General features: G+C 42.6%; 1 protein-coding gene across 15 annotated transcripts in view; it reads right to left on the bottom strand.

The window, feature by feature from the left end:
* The window catches only part of CELF2 (CUGBP Elav-like family member 2), a 503,139-nt gene that overhangs the window by 67,557 nt on the left and 418,853 nt on the right, over positions 1–16,729 (bottom strand). For 10 of the 15 annotated variants that reach the window (XM_066633616.1, XM_066633614.1, XM_066633615.1 and 7 more), the window contains 2 exons: positions 12,796–12,930; positions 687–716 (listed from right to left, as the gene is read on the bottom strand). In XM_066633616.1, the coding sequence (XP_066489713.1) occupies positions 687–716; positions 12,796–12,930 (165 nt within the window). The remainder of the gene's footprint in view (positions 1–686; positions 717–12,795; positions 12,931–16,729) is intronic. The other 5 variants (XM_066633617.1, XM_066633622.1, XM_066633624.1 and 2 more) reach the window with 1 other exon arrangement.

Genomic DNA, 16,729 nt, shown 5'->3' with positions numbered 1-16,729 from the left:
TGGACTATGTGCACCATATATGATGCCATATTAAACTCTACATCACTGCATCAATGTGCAAAGACACTGAGGTATAGCAGACAACTGGGTGGGCAGGGAATATTAACTCTGCATTGCATCTAAAAGAAAGCAACATCTGCCTGAAATCAAAACAACGGTTACATTGACTCATGAACATTAATGCATTTTTATACCACACAATGCTTTTTAATTACTAACATAATAAACACAAGGGAGGGTAATGTGTTATAGCACCTACAGTGCAGTCCTATGCATGTCAACTCAGAAGTAAATTCCATTGTGTTCAATGGGGGTTACTTCCAGGACAGTGTATATAGGATTTCAATCTTACAGTGCAATCCTATGCACATTTACTCAGATGTAACTTCCATTATGCTCAATTGGGTTTACTCCTAGTTAAATGTGTATAGGATTTGCCACAGCTCAGCAGTACCATCAATTAGTAAAAACAAAATTATTCACTGAGATTGTGTAATTTGAATTTTTCTGATAGAACAAAACAACAAATGATATTTTAAGTATCTAGACACATGACAGGTTTCTATAGTTATTATCCAGGAAACAATTTTTTTTGGACAGTTCAAAATCATTTAAAGCAAACAACTTTCCATACAGCATTCTAGACAAAACAGGCGAGTAGTAAAAGCGTAAATGGTCTACCGTACCTCGGCTAGACTCCATATTGAGGCTGTGCACTAAAATTAAAGAGGTCCAAATTTACCATCAGTCTCAAAGTCTTTAAAACATTACTCATTATAAGCAGATAAACAAGGATCCCCAATCTTTAATTCTCCTATCTGCAATATATTGGGTGTTATAGTCACCCCAAAATAAAGATTCACATGTAGCAGTTCCAAAGTTATCTGGACAACTGGTCCACTGTCTCCCCCTCTGCCCAGTCCCCAGCCCCCATTTTTGTGGGTTGTTCTCTGCTCTGCTCTTGGATGTGTCTGTTTACACTGCCATGCCCTGAAGGATCTAGACATGTGTTATTCTCTCTAAAACATGTCCAAATACATTTAGTTCGCAAACAGCTATGATCCCAAGGCATGGAAGCAGTACCATCGGTGTTAGGGTGCAACTCAAGAAAATGAAAAATCTGATTGTTGTGAATGCCCTCCTGCCCACAATTGTCTTACTTCTTCACCGTCTTCCAAAAGGTAACAAAAACAAATGTTCAATTTCCCTTCATTCAAGAAAGAAAATGAGAGGTCTGAAGATTATAAAAGCAGCTAGAAGTGAGGGGGAAAGCAGGAGGTGTTGTATCATCTCTAGGGAGATCCCTCTACTAAATATATTCTGTCATAGTATACAAACTAGTTGAGGAAAATTAAATTGCTTAGGGCCCAATCTTATCCAACACCATATCCAGTGCCAATGCAGCCACAATGCAGGCTGAAGGTAAGTGAACAAACATTATCTTACACTTTGAGGAGGCCACCATGCCTCCCTCCCCCCACCGGATGCAGTACACACCCAACTGGCAAGGCTGCGTCTGTGTTGGGAAGTTGGTTAGGATTGGGCCCTTAGTTCATTCTGATTATGAGCTTACAATCAGCACAGTTCATAGTGGCCAGATCATGGGAAACCTAAGGGCTGGACTGCATGCTCCAACAGTCATGTGGATGACATCTGAAACACCCTTGATGTAGCAGTTGTTCTATGCGGAGTCCACAATAAACCGATATGGCTATTGTTAATATGCTAATGGTGTGGATCACGTTGTGCCCCCTCATGTAGAGAATTTTTATGCTAGACTGGACACTCCTAACGAATATCTGATGACTGCATGGAGAAGTCATCAACTCTCTTTCACATGGCATCCCTACCATGCTGACCAGGACTAAAGCAAGGTGTGAACAATGTTAAGAATCATGCTGGAGTGTAACATTATCATAACTGGAGAACAATTGGCTGAAGAGGGCACTGGCAAAAGCAGCATGTGAAACAAAGAGAATCAATAGTTTATGCATTTTCCACCATTTGAATGCAGGATTGAATAACTGAGAGCTGTTGCATTTAGCTGATCTTATGAGAATTATTGAAGCTAAACAGTCTCCTTGTGCTCTTACAAAGATAAAAATGGATTACTGCCCTTTTCCATCACCCAAATTTAATGTCCTTCTAAAAACCGACCTTAGGGAAGGAGGATTTGGCTACTGTGCATATTGACAGTAATGGTACCTTCCCTCAGCTAACTGCTTCAGCTTGCTTTGGATAAGCAAGCTGATGACTTCTGAAGACAAACACTCTGTGCAAAGTGTTTGTATCAGTACCATATACCAAGATACTTGCGTGTGCATGAAACGCAGGACACCAACGTTCTGATCATACATTGCTCATCTTTTTCTGGGATAAACAAACAGTTTGCTCTGATTTAGCAGTTAGAACCATGTGTGATCTGCAACCCACATATGATTTTTCATGAATATGTGTGCACATCTCTGTGTGCTTTATTTTATCCACCTGCAAATGGAAGAGACTTACACCAGGACATCTCAAGACCATGCCGTGACCCTCATTCCTTAGTCAAACTGCTCTGGGAGAATAACCCCTTCCTACACAAAAGGGGCAGGGGGATGGAAATGACACAGCAGAGATTACCTCAGAAATGGGATGGGTTAATAACACCCTTATCTTCAAACTGACCCCATTGATATAAACAGAACAGAGCTGGTGATAATAGTATTAACATTCAGGTTCACTAGTTGCTCCTAAGTAGTACCTCTTCTTTCTAAGCAGACTTGAGCTACTGAGGAGTTTCACAGTGCTTCTTAGGGTTTTTGGAGGAATGGGATAAATAACCACCAAGGATGGGTGCTTTTACAAGCTTCCCTGAGACTACAAAGTAGCAAATTTAATGATAATAATGCCCCCTGAATAAGCAGTTGTTATGATCATCATTATCAAGAGTACTTACATACTGTTTTTCAACATAAATGTTCACAAAGTGGTTTACAAAAAATACTGAATAATTTAATGGCTCCCTGTCTCAAAACAGCTCCCTATCTAAAACAAGGGTATCAAACTCATTTCATAAAGAGGGCAATAAAGCATTCATGATGCCTGCTGAGGCCAAAAGTTATGTCATTAAGCAGGAAATGATGTTATTAAGTAGGTCATGACACAACAAAGCACTTTTTCTCACCTAGGAACTCATTCGCTTAGGAACTCATTCGCTTAGGAACTTAGGAACTCATTCACCTCAGTGCTTAGGGCTTGCCCTGGTTTACATGATGTAAAGTTCCACCAGTGTGCTTATCGGTAGGGATGAGGCAAACACAAAATAAGACCTCCTTCCCAGTTAAAGAGGCTGGTTACGTCCTGAGTCAGGTTCAGGACCTTTTGATACAGGACTCAAACCCCAGCTCTGCAGCTCCCTTGGTCTTCCTGCCAACCCCTTTCTTCCTCAACAAAAGAGGCTTACATTAGAGAAGGGTGAAACCGATGGCAGAGGGCAGGAGAATAGGCCAAGAGAGATTCTAAAGTGCCTCTCCTCAGCTGCAAATTATGATCTATGCTTTATTTCCTGCCAGCAATCATGGTGCTTGACTACCTGGCAGGAACTGACACACAGTTACAGGATGCTAAACGCTGTGGCCCAAAAGGAAGCAGGAGAAATGAAGCATCAGTCAACTAATTAGTCAAAGTTGGAGAGGACTCAGAGAGGAAGAACTAGGAAATGACAGTATTTCAAAAGATCAAAGAGGGAGATCTGAGGCAAAAGGCACAAAAAGATCATCATCAGAAATGGAATGAAGTGGCAAACACACACTGGGAATGGCCAAAGACAGAATTGAAGAACAAAAACAAAAAACATGGATTTAGACTGCACCCAGATTTCTTATTTTCAACAACCTTGAGTCTTAGAATTCTCACTTATACTCGCTGTCCATTGTTAGAAATTGGATTAGACAATTAAAGCTGAATCAAGGCAAGATTGATGGTGTGACAGTTGCTCTGTCCCAAGTCTTAAGGGGAGCAACAACTGATGGACAACACATCTGCACCTGATAAAATGATGGGTCAGCTTGGATATCTGTCAAGAAGCATTTTAACGTTTTAAGACCTTTTCTATTTTAGTTTGTTTGGTGCCCAGTGTTAAGGGAGAACGCTGATATGTTGAATTGCTACAATTTCATAAGTTTTTTTGAGAAGAGGCATGCTGAGCCCTTTTTAAGGGAAGAACAGGGCAGCCTAGGATTCAGAAAAACACATACATTGCCACATATGCTTCAAGTCCCCAAAATGTGGTTGGTCTTTCTACCTGGACTTTTTTTGACTGGCCACAGTTATTAGTCCAATGATTTATCAACTTGACCTCCAGAATGTCAGAGACCACTAGTAAAGTCAAAAGGGAGTGAGTTTCACTTATTTCTGTAAGGCTGCCTTCTAACCTTCCAGAACAGATAAATGATTGACTGGGAAAAGGTTTCTCAAAGCAATTTCCTCCTACAGACTGGATCAGAGAGAGGCACGAGAACCGTCACTGAACAGATTTAGGAACGCAGCTATTACACTTGTCATCTCAAGTGAAATGGTATCTTACCTCAGATTTTTTGTCATTCTCCAGCATTGCAAGATGATGTCAATAACTGAAAACTGATAAGGAAGATCCTGCCTCCATCTCACAAATTCCCACTTTTTAAACAAATACTGTTTCCCTGACAAGGTGGTAGAAAATATTCATGTAGATAATCATGGTGAACAACTTTTTGTTGCCTCACACTATTTTTCACTTCAGCCTGTTAAAAATGCACACAAGGTTTCAGAAGGAGGTTCCCACTATGTTGTGAACAGGGCCAGATGCTTGCAACAACCTATTGCAATGCTGTCTAATATCCTATCCAGAGCTGATGCACAGTTCGGTTTTTGGTTATTATTATATTTTCAGTTATTCTTACAGCAGTCCATCTAGTCTGACATCCTTCTTCCTACAATGGCCATCCAGATGCTTCCAGGAGCCTACAAGCAGGTAATAAAGACAATAGCCCTCTCCTGATGCTGTTCCTTCCACAGAAAATGGTATTCCTCTGAATACCTGTACATAGAACTGCTTGCAAACAGAGAAGTTTCGTACAGGCATCATCATACAGACATATCATTCCACAAATGTGCCTAATATCCATTCAAATGGCTAAATTTTAATAGGGCCTTATGCTGCCAGAACTAGTTTTCTGGCAGCACAATGTCCTTTATGGCTGTCACAAAACACAACATGCCATTCTGCATGTTCTGCATGTCCACATTCCCCACTAGGTCAGTGTGAGAGGCAGGAGAGGGACAGGGTGACAAAATGGCCAAGATGGGGACAGGGAAGGGGGTGATTCTCACAGCAACGGCAATGCTGATATTCTATGCCTGTTCCCAGCCTTGATCCACCTCTCGGTCCCACTTAGACTTGCACCTTCCTTGTTCCACTTGAATCGTCCTTCCTTGTCCCACTTTCTTCCTGCAAGCAGCCAACAAGTGCACAGACACAATTTTTACACATCTCTTTTGCTCTACCTCAACTTGTACCGATAACCTACTAGGGTCAGGACTTTGATTTTTGATGTATTCCTAAATCATGTTTAGAGAATGTTATTTGGAAAATGTGTTTTGTATGGATAAAAGCAGTATCATTCCAGGCTGCAGAATATCATGACCACCATGGGATCTTACCATTTGGCCTGCCAAGAGAGTTCTGTCTGGCCCTACTGACTTTCTTTCAGCTTGTTAACTGCTCATGACTGCCAGTTCTTCAATGGGCAAGTACACTTTGGACAAAATTACTGGTACCCAGTCTGTTTTATTTCTTGTAAAGGCCTTGGCATATTGCCTGGGTAATAAGAGCCATGTCTGCTGTGTTGTTTCATAGTTCCTGTTCTCAAAATCTGCCATGCCCTTGTCATATATGCAATTTTGATTTAGGTCTTTGTTTGTTTCTCTGCTCCTTTTTTAGAATATATTTGAAAATGCTTTCCAGATTCTGAACTTGGATCAAGATTTCCAGTGTTGAACTATTCAATGAATCCTGTTTAAAACTATCCTGTGACTAGCTATTGCTCATCCTGGCCCCAGTTTTGCATATCTTCCAAGAATATTTCACAGACAAATAGACAAATTTCACAGACAGCATTCTTCATTCCAAGAATCACTTCATGTGTCCCCCCACTATTACACACAGTTGTCCTACACTACCTACAGTATAGAATTCTGTATTCATTTACTTTGCAACAGTCCCATACCCCATAGATTTAAAGGTCAGGAGCATGTTTGCTCTTTTGAGTAAAGCTCTACTAGAAAAAAAAAGTCTGCTATTATCACCTTGGGTCTCAAACTCTTCGGGAGTTTAGTGTCTCCCCTGGGGATCGCATCGCTACCTTAGCCCCTTCTCCCCACACACTAACCTTGGGTCTCAAACTCTTCGAGAGTTTGAGACCCAAGGTTAGTGTGTGGGGAGAAGGGGCTAAGGTAGCGATGCGATCCCCAGGATCACACTGCTACTGGGGATGGGAGGAGTTTTTTTCCCCCACTTACCTCCAGCCAGCACCAGAGTCCTGGAGGGTCCAGGGGGTCCTCCTAACATCTAAAAATAACAAAAAAAATTGCATTTCCAGTTTCGTGATGAAATCTGGAACTGTCTGTGGTTATTTTTAGGTGTTTTGAGGCATGGGGAATCCTGCAGAGGGTTCCCTGGACACCCCAGGACTCCGGCGCTGGGTGGAGGTAAGTTAAAAAAAACCCTCCTATCCCTGGCAGTAGCATGGTCCTGGCAATCACATCACTGCCTTCCCCTTCCCCCGCCCCTTAAGGGGCCAGGGGCAGGACTTCTCAGGCTGGGATCCGCGATGCCCCAGTTTGAGAACCTCTGTGTTATCAACATGCCCAGAATATACCTCAGCAGCTACATAGGTGAAATGGCAGGCAGTGCATCACTTGGTGCCTTAGTATTCATGTGCATGCACTTATGTACACGTGTACTAGAAATAATATATACCTAGAGGTTTAACTTCTAGAGACCTTGATAAAGGAACTGAATCACTAGCAAATCACACAAACAATATTTTTATAAGCTATTCTTCCCACAACAAAAGCAAAAAGGGAACAGTAACTGGAAAACAGAGATTTCCCTCAGTAAATAGAGTCAGTTTGAATATATCACTATCTGATTCACAGCCCAATCCTATCCACACTTTCCTGGGAGTAAGCCCCATTGACACTAAAGGGACTTACTTCTGAGTAGACAGGCATAGGATTGGGCTATCAGACTCCAAATTACGAACACACTACTTAACTTGAAACCTGCCACATCCTGATCTTCTGGCACTGACTTCTTACCATTGAGCCTAATTTTGTTCCTCCATTAGCCCCTGTTGAAATCCCATTTGTACCTACACCTATTGAACTTACAGTCAATTGTTTCTTTGTAGAGTGCCCAAAAGACTAATTGACTCTTGGAGAACCTCCATCACTGAAGGCCACCTAAATTCCCCTCCTTCCTCACATCTGAGTCTTCTTGTGTGGCATTTCACAAGGCACTATGTCTCAATTCAGCATTTGTTCTCGGTTATTCTGTCCTAGGCCCCGGACGCTCCAAACCCCGGCCTGTGGACTGGATCCGGCGCCCTTGCTAATCCCTCCCCTGCATGAATGGAACTTACCATTCTGCAGGGTAAGCTGCAATTGTTGCTGATGATATCCCCCCATGTTCGCGCCACCCCTCTGCTTCCACATTCTGCCACCACAGCAGGCTCTGTACCAGAATTTCTTGGTGGGGTGGGGTAAACATGAGGGGAGCTCAGCAGCAAGTACAATGGCAGCCTCCCCAGCAGAACGGTAAGCTCCAGTCACACCAGGGAGGCTGTTTGCAGTTTGGAGACTGCTGTACTAGGCAATGCTAGTTCTGTACTGCAGATAACTATTTTGATAGTGAAACACATTAAACATATATTACACAAACCTATTCAAGAAACTAGATGCAAAGAAGTTCACAAAATATACACCAAACTTATTTGGAAAGTTTCAGAATTTTTTCTGGATTTGTTTAGGATATAAGGAGGAATTGTGATCAAATGCATAAACCATGATTCTCTTGTGCTGGTTTAGTTCTTGTTGCACCTCAACCTCACAGTGTCCTTTTATATACCCATTTTTCCTCCCTCCATTTACTCCCCTGTTGGTCAGTGAAGAAACAGGATTCAGTGGGTACTTGTGTTTGTAAACAGAACTTCAGATGAAAGCTGAACTCAAGTCTGTGAGAAAATGGAAAAATGTATGACCCTTCCTGTTGACAGAGAAGGTAGAGTTTGTGAGTTACAGCTACTCAAAGATGACAGCATGCTGGAGGTTTGAACATGCCAGGACTCTGGTCCAGAAGGCATCATAAATCTTCAGTTTTGATTAGTCAACAAGTGACTAGTGAAAAGTTACTTCAAATTCTCAGAGTTTTCATTGACTTCTAAATATGGATCAATGGTCAAAGAGTCTGACCTGGTTGTATAATTCACCCCTGTCCTTCATCTGTTTACCCTTCCCAACACGTCACACCAAAGAACACTCTGACTCCTGCTGAACCAGCACCTGAATATGCTACTGAGCTTTTCATGCAGGTGGCTTCTTCTTCTTCTTTAAGGTCTTTCCCCCCCCCCCCACCTTCTTCAGTGAGTATAAGTTGTAAGTTCCTCTTGTGATCTTCATATCTTCTTCCAAGTCTTCATGATACCCGTGCCTATCAAATCCCAGGAACACCAACCAATCAACACCAGAAACCTCTCTCACTGGCTCGGCTGCTGCCTTTAACTTATACCTCTGTGACCAATCAAAAGATGCATTTTAAATAGCCTGAATCATTGTACTTTCTAAAATCTAAATAAGATGCTCTAATAAGTGCCTTAAGAGCTCTACACTCTTTGTTAATCCTGTCCTTTTTATTGCACGCACCATGTGTTTTAACCAGTTTAGGTCTAGAACCCAGAATCCTAAGATTATAACTAATAAACCCTTCAAAGAATTTGATTTGGGTAAGTGGGTAAGAGCCCCTTGAAATGACCAATATAAGATCTTTATTTACTGGTTCCATGATTAAAAGATGAATATTTTAGGAAAGGGCATTATTGACCAAAATTTTGCATTTATGCTCTGGATTTTTCCCCTTAGCTAGCATTGGAACTCTCCCTGAGAAAAGTTCAAGAACTAAGATTAAAGGAAGATGGTCACTGAAAGTTAGGTCTCCAGTGGCAAAATCATTCACATACTGTTTCATTTTCATGGAGACTAAAGCATAATCCATGACATTCGAGCCACAAGAGTACACAAATGTGAATTCCTCAGCTTTAGGGAACTGCTTTAGACCAGTGAGCCATAGCATATTAAAGCTAATGGAAAACTTGGCAAGAGCCACACCATTAGCATTGTAGGAGGTGTCCTTAGACCACCTACCTAACACACCAAAAGGGGGGAGGGAACATTCGTCATCCACTTTCCAAGCTCTATAAAAATTTGGTTTTTTAGACCAGAGCTGGAGAGGGAATTTTTCTCTAAATTTTTTTCATTGGCTTTTAGCTATGGACCAATTGATGCTCAGTAGGTTTGGAAAAATGCATCTTTTGATTGGTCACAGAGGTATAAGTTAAAGGCAGCAGCCGAGCCAGTGAGAGAGGTTTCTGGTGTTGATTGGTTGGTGTTCCTGCCTGCCTGACATGCAGGTTGGACAGAGTGCACTGTTGTAAATGTGCCGTAAGGCACGTATGCGAGGCTTACCTCCAGGCCAGCGCCTGTGCTAGCGGCATGTGGGCGCCTGTCCTCCACTGCTCGGCGGTCTCATGGATCTGCGAGCCATGGCACGGTAAGCGGGGGCGGGGAGGAGGCATTCCAGGGAGGGCGGAGGCGTGGAGAGGGCAGAGAGAGGATGGGCAGGAGGTGCATCGGGGGGAGGGAGAGAGGCAGGTCTTCGTGGAGCTCCGCTCGACTGGATCCTGTTCATTCGTGCAGGGCTTGGTGCCCTATACAAATGCCTTTACCACCAACCTTTTAGTCAGCAGTAAAGTGAGTAGCCCCACTGCAGGGCTGCTTCCCTTACCTGGGAGAAGGGGACAAAAGTCCCCTTCTCCTAAGGCACCGCCCATGGTAGGCTGAGGTGCACAGGATGCAGCAGCAGCCGTTCTTGGCGCCACTGCAGCCACGTGCTCCAGGCAGCTCAGCTGCCCGTCAAATATTTTCCCTATAAAAAACAATTCAGAATTTTATTAGCAGAGAAAAAGCAGAAGTTCACCCAAGGCCAAAGGAGTAAGTTGTATCAAGCAATACAGCAAAAAAATAATAAACAATTTTGGGCTGTTGTTATGGGTTCCCTTAGAATGGAAGCACATGATCCATTTGTGATTTCACAGGCTAAAGGGCTGCAACATTTTGCTGAACTTTTTTTTTTTTTTGATAAGGGTAAATCTTCAGATATTCACCTTGACCTTACTTCCTGTGTAGACCAATCAGAACTGCAGGTTTATACAGTTTTCTGAACTATCCAGTTTTACAGTTTTCTGAACTATCCAGTTTTAGAATAGACAAACTTCCAGAGTTCTTCCATCTTTGAGTAGCTGGTGTAAATTACTGTGACTGACAAAGCTCTGCCTTGTTTCTCCCTCAGTACCACCTGCCAGCAGTAAGGTTCATACAGTGTATCCATTTTCACACAAACTCTACCAGATCACCTTTAACCTGAGGTTCTGTTTACATACAAAATTACCTCTGAATTATGTTTCTTCAAAGCCTTGAACACTGAGATGCTTGGCAATAATAATGTGTCAGCCTGTAGCAATGTCTTCCTGCGGTCTTCAAGACTACCAGACAATACTGAGTTAGTTGAGCCAGTGTTTGGACTCCACATAACCAGGGCTGTGTGAAATGTGCAGATGCAAAGAACTGAACCATGCACACACAATTCAATAACCTCTTAACTTCAGTTTTAATTTGGGAAAAGAACAAAAGCAACTCCAAGTTCCTACTCCTTATGACTGTGACTTCAAAGTGTGTGGATAATTTTAGATGACATCTCAGATGGCAGATGGTATTGTGTAGGATTCCAGTGGTTCTGCATAGCTCTTTGCCTCTTCTTACAATTAGCAAAAGCAAATATGTAAATAGCCAAATATATGCAGATAAGCTTGAGTTGCAAAGTTTATCCGGGATGCACAACTGAACATTTTTGGAGCAAAATTTTATTTTTTATCTATGTGCAGAGTACACACATCCCTGCAAACAAGGGAATATATTGTATAATTGCACCTTTCCCTTTTAGCAAATATCTGCCCAGCTGAAAATCATCGGGCACTAGACACTGATGATGAGTTATGAACCACTGTGCAACATGGGTCAATGTGCATCTGTTTCTTTTTAAATTATTATACTCATGTCAGAAACTCAGAGAATGTTGATATTCATCAGTAAATCTTAGGATTGCATGAAGCCCAACAGAAAAAGGAAGAACCTGTCATGAATCTTTTTTTTTTTTTAACATTTATATCAGTGGCACGATAAATATCCTTTAGCTGTAAATGTTGAGAGTAGGAGTGAGATTTATTGGTAAATGTAAGGATTTTCTATCACTGGCTTGCACACCGTCCTAAGACTTAACTGTAAATGTCAACATTCAGTTTGTACATTTAGAAGGACCCATTCCCATGATTCAGAATGCTTGGTTTTTTTTTGTTTTGTTTTTTGGTAATACAGGAGGTGTGATTAGGCAGGTGAGTCATTCACACCTGAATGGGGTCCACACGGTTACATGGCATGCTTTGGGGCTTACCATACCCACATTATTGTCCAATTTCCCATGGAATTCATACTACGTAAGTGCTACCTTCCCACATTGCATTATATCTGCAGATCTCTAGCATGAACAAGACTCAATGACCCAAGATGTTATTAACCAGTTAATTCCATTTCCAGCCACTGATGCTACCCTACAAATCCGTGAGCGCTTTTATATAGAATGGATACGTAAAGGCCAGTTTGGAACAGTCTGTCACACTCTGGTGAGAAACGAACATGGGGGCTATGCAGATGAAGAGGCAGGGCTCTGCAGGCAAGAACAGGCCCGATATTAAAAAGTTAGGGTGAGCAGGAGCAGGTTCAGTTGTCCCCAAATGAACCCTTTTCTTTACTCCAATGTAAATGAATGGTTGATTTGCAGGCAAATATACAGACAATGGTTGCTATTATAGGGCAAAATCAATTGCTAGACTTGAATAGCAATTTTATGCGCATTTACTTAGGAGTAGTCCATTGACTGCAATAGACTTCCAAATAAACCTGCATAGGTTTGGTCTGCATGGAACAAAATTTTAGTGAAAGTAAAAGTTAGCTTCACTCAGTTTGGGTGGTCTGAGGCCCAATAATAGGCATTCTGTGGGGCCGGGGGGGGGGAATTCAGCATGTTTGGGCACATATTGCCTGCCTCCAAACATTTTTGCAAAGTACAATTGGAACAGTGAACACTTTTGATAGTGAAACCCTTTTTTTTAAAAAGTGTGGGAGAAAAGGGTCTAATAGAACCTTTTCAACTGACAAACAGGGCAATGAGATGAGTTAATACATTGCCACAGAGAACTTCTCAGGTGTTAAAAATAAAATGTGATAATTTCAGGTTCCATTAAAAACGCAGACTTTTGTTGTGTGGCATATTTTTGAGCATAACATCTACCTGCCAAGAGTGGCTTATTCTCCCCAGACCATGACATCCACTGCCAATTAGTACTTAAACAGAAGTAGGGTTTAGAGACTGCTCGCACTCACCTCTGCTCAGCCCATCTGGCCCCCGGAGGATTCGGCATTCTTCTATCTGGCCAAATGGGGAAAACATCACCCTGATATCGTTCTCATTACACTTCTTCGAAACCATTCCTATGAACAATTTTCTGTCTTCCACAGCTAGGAGACAAAAAATAATGAATGAGCAAAGGGCAGTTCATCTTTCTTTCCCCCCTTCTCTTTCCTCGCCTGCGATCAATGCTTCATTACCACATCAAACCGAGCGCCAGACTTGTGAGCATGGCACTGTAACTGAAGACAAGTCCTGTGGAAAACACTTCACACATACAACCCTTCCCCTCTCTTCTCTGTGTCTCTGGCTTTTCTCTGGAGACCGCTTCATTCCTCCCTCCTCCTACTTCCTTCTCCTGATCTTCACTATTTGGATGAAATGCAGGTTGGAAGGGCTGGCTATCTTGGCATTTCCCAAATTCATTGTCTGAAGAACAACTTAAAAAAAAAAAATCTTGAATGTGAGACTAATACCCAAATCCTAACCCACTTTCCAGCACTGGTATAGCTGTGCCAATGGGATGTATGCTGCATCCTGCAGTTGGGTTGCACTCATGGAGGCCTCCTTAAAGTAAGGTAATGTTGTTCCCTTACCTCGGAGCTGCATTGCCCATACGTTGGTGCTGGAAAGTGGGTTAGGATTGCGCTCTAAATATTAGCAAATGAAACCCAGCAGGGTGTGCAGATTCTAATTTAGATAAATATTATTAACAGTATAAATATTCCTCCCTCCCTTCCATGAATATAAGTACAAAAGGGTGAATAGCAACCAGGTCTGAGTATGTGAAATGAAAATGGTAGGGGAAAAAAAGTATATGGTAAAGAGTTGTAAGACATATGGTATCTCTATGATCAATTTTAGCCAGCTGTACTAAACAGAGCTCAAAAGCAAGGTGGCAGCAACTACACTGAAAAAAGAATATTGCCGTATAATATCCTTTCTTCACCTACAACGATAAGAAATTCCCTCATTGAGTGGATGTGGCTAGTGAGCATCCTCCTTCTAGGGCAGCACTTCAATGAGGAGCATTACACGATTACTTTGGGAAATCCAAATCCCCACTAGACTTGCAATGTTGGGCTTGCAAAGATTTTTTTAAAGGGGGTGGGGTCAAGTTATTGCTAGATTATTCCCTTTCTGTAGCAGTGCACACAAAGTAGGTCAAGGCAGAAGCTGCAGACAACAGGCTGAGCTTAAGCAAGCTCACGTTCAGAGGCTTTAAAGCTGCAGAACAAAGAAAACAGCTAGGACTGGGTTAGAAGCTGAGAAATGTGATACAGTAGAACTTGGATGCAAAACACACTGGGAGTGAGTCTGTCACTGCAGGAATTAATTGTTTCTCTTTATATAGTCCTGCTGCTAATTTATCACCAGCTGAATAACAACTACTATGATAAGCTCTTATATTCATTCATGCTCTGCACAGAGAAATGACACAGGGCCCAGTCCTATCCAATTTTTCAGTGCCAGTGCAACTGTGCCAATGGGGCATGCACTCTATCTTGTGGTGGGGCACCAATCACAGAGGCCTCCTTAAGGTATGGGAACATTTGTTCCCTTGCATTGGAACTGCATAGCAGCTACACCGGTGCTGGAAAATTAGATAGGATTGGGCCCACAGGATCTAGTCCTATGTACACATACAGCCCAATCCTTACCAAATGGGGCTACTTGGATCTGCATCATCTAAATAGGGGATGCAGATCCAAGCAGCCCAGTGTTAGGGTGGGTTGCCTGGGAGGGGGGTTAGGATCCAGCCTAAGTGCAGGATCCTGGCACCATCCCCCTCCCAGTCCACCCATCGGCCCTCCCACCACCTGGCCTTCCCCTACCCCAAACGCCCCCATTCCACCTTGCTCTCCCCAAACCTCTGCACCAGCCTGACTCAGTTGGTGCATACTTACTAGCTGCTGGTGTAGTGGAGGCTGGAATTGGCCTATAGGGGCTGGCACATATCTGTGCACCAGCCTTCCGACTCCCAAGGTGGGGCAAAAGTGCCTTATGGCACTTTTGTGACAACTCCAGGCCAACGCAAGTGACTTGTGCCAGCCCATGAGCGCTTCTGGATTGCACTCTTACTTAGAAATGAACACCACTGAAGTCAACCTTACTTTTGAGTATTCATGTATAAGACTGAGCTGATAGTTACTACTATCTCTTTCCATTGTCTTGATCTTTTGACATTAACATTTTCTTTTTTCAACCTTTTACATATCTAGCTCAGTATTCATAGCGACCAACTTAGGAGAACACTTTCTGTGTCTGATGAAGTGCCAGGTGGGAAGTAACTACTCTGGCAGGGCTCAGCCATAGAGTAAAAGTAATACAGGGCCCAATTCTAGCCAACTTTCCAGCACTGATACAGTCATGCCAATGGGGCACACACACTGTATCCTGATGTAAGGGGGCAGCTACAGAGGCCTTATCAATGTAAGGGAACATTTGTTCTCTTACCTTGGGACTGTGTTGCAGCTGTGTAAGCTCTGGAAAGTTGGATCGGATTGGGCCCTAGGACACCTTGAGTCCTCCTCTCTGTCTCCAGGCTCTGGTGTCCAATCTTTCTATGGGCTTTCCAATCTTTCCAATCAATCTATGGGCTACTGAAGAGCTCTTAGGCATATTCTCCTTGGCTTGTGCCTTGCTGCCTCATGAACAACCAGTTTCAAAGCTTGACAAGAGCCCTACCTTCCTCCCTCAATGCATCCAGGCTTCCTGGCAGAAGAGGAAGTGTCTCCATTTCTAGCAATGGAGTCCCACTTCCTGGTCATCTCCCTCTCCGGTAACCTTGGCTTGGATTCTACTTAATCAGAAGTTCTGCCATTGATCATGGTGCATTAGCAGACTTTGCCTTGATTGGTTGGTCTCCAACATATGAACTCGAATGATCAAATGTTTTTGGAACAAGAGAAGTGGAAACTTTTATGGGTCACTGAAAAGGTATAATTTTTTGGCCCAGCATTTTTTGGTCCATTTTGGTCTCACTTTGTCATAGAGAATCTAGAATACTATGCCTAATGAAGACTGCTACACAGCACAAGCTGGGCCAAATATATAACATTTTCAGTGCCTCTCAGAGGTTTCTTCTTTTGTTCCTGGACAGGTGCCTCCTTCTGTACTGATACCTATTTATGTGTGTGTTCAGATAGGTAATTAGCTCATAAGGTAGCATACTTTGTGGGTTCCTTGCTACAACAAACAAACAAGTAAGCTAAAACATAAATTCTGTTTTCCTAAACTAGAGTTGCCAACACACAAGACAATAAAAAAACCAAGTTTTTCTTTTTCTTTTTCTTTTGTGCTTTTTGCCAGAAAATGTTGTTGCTTCCCTTTTAAAATGTACTCCTTAGGCATACAGACAGTTTTTGTTCTGGACTCTGACCCCAGATCTTCTCCAAACTACTGGTTTTTCACCCTAAGTGCTTCCAAAGGAACACTGAGCTCAGAGCTCCATCCTTTGGCCATCCAAGGTATCTGAAAGCTTAAAGACACATCCTCAGCAGGATGCATTTTAAAGTTTAAAGACACATCCCAGGAAGTGTCATGTAGTGCCCACCAGCTTGCTGCATGAGGTAAGGGAACCTACCCCCCCCCCACTTATTTCTTGTTTAAATGTTTTTAAAGGGACATTTTTATAAGAACATAAGAACAGCCCCAAAGGATCAGGCCATAGGCCCATCTAGTACAGCTTCCTGTATCTCACAGCGGCCCACCAAATGCCCCAGGGAGCACACCAGATAACAAGAGCCCTGCATCCTGGTGCACTCCCTTGCACTGGCATTCTGACATAGCCCATTTCTAAAATCAGGAGGTTGCACATACACATCATGGCTTGTAACCCGTAATGGATTTTTCCTCCAGAAACTTGTCCACTTCCATTTTAAAGTCATCTAAGCCAGATGCCATCAC

Source organism: Tiliqua scincoides, chromosome 7 (assembly GCF_035046505.1).
Source record: "Tiliqua scincoides isolate rTilSci1 chromosome 7, rTilSci1.hap2, whole genome shotgun sequence".
In the NCBI taxonomy this organism is placed as follows: domain Eukaryota; kingdom Metazoa; phylum Chordata; class Lepidosauria; order Squamata; family Scincidae; genus Tiliqua; species Tiliqua scincoides.
Note: the sequence above shows the minus strand (reverse complement) of the source record. Positions and strands in the feature narration are given on the sequence as shown.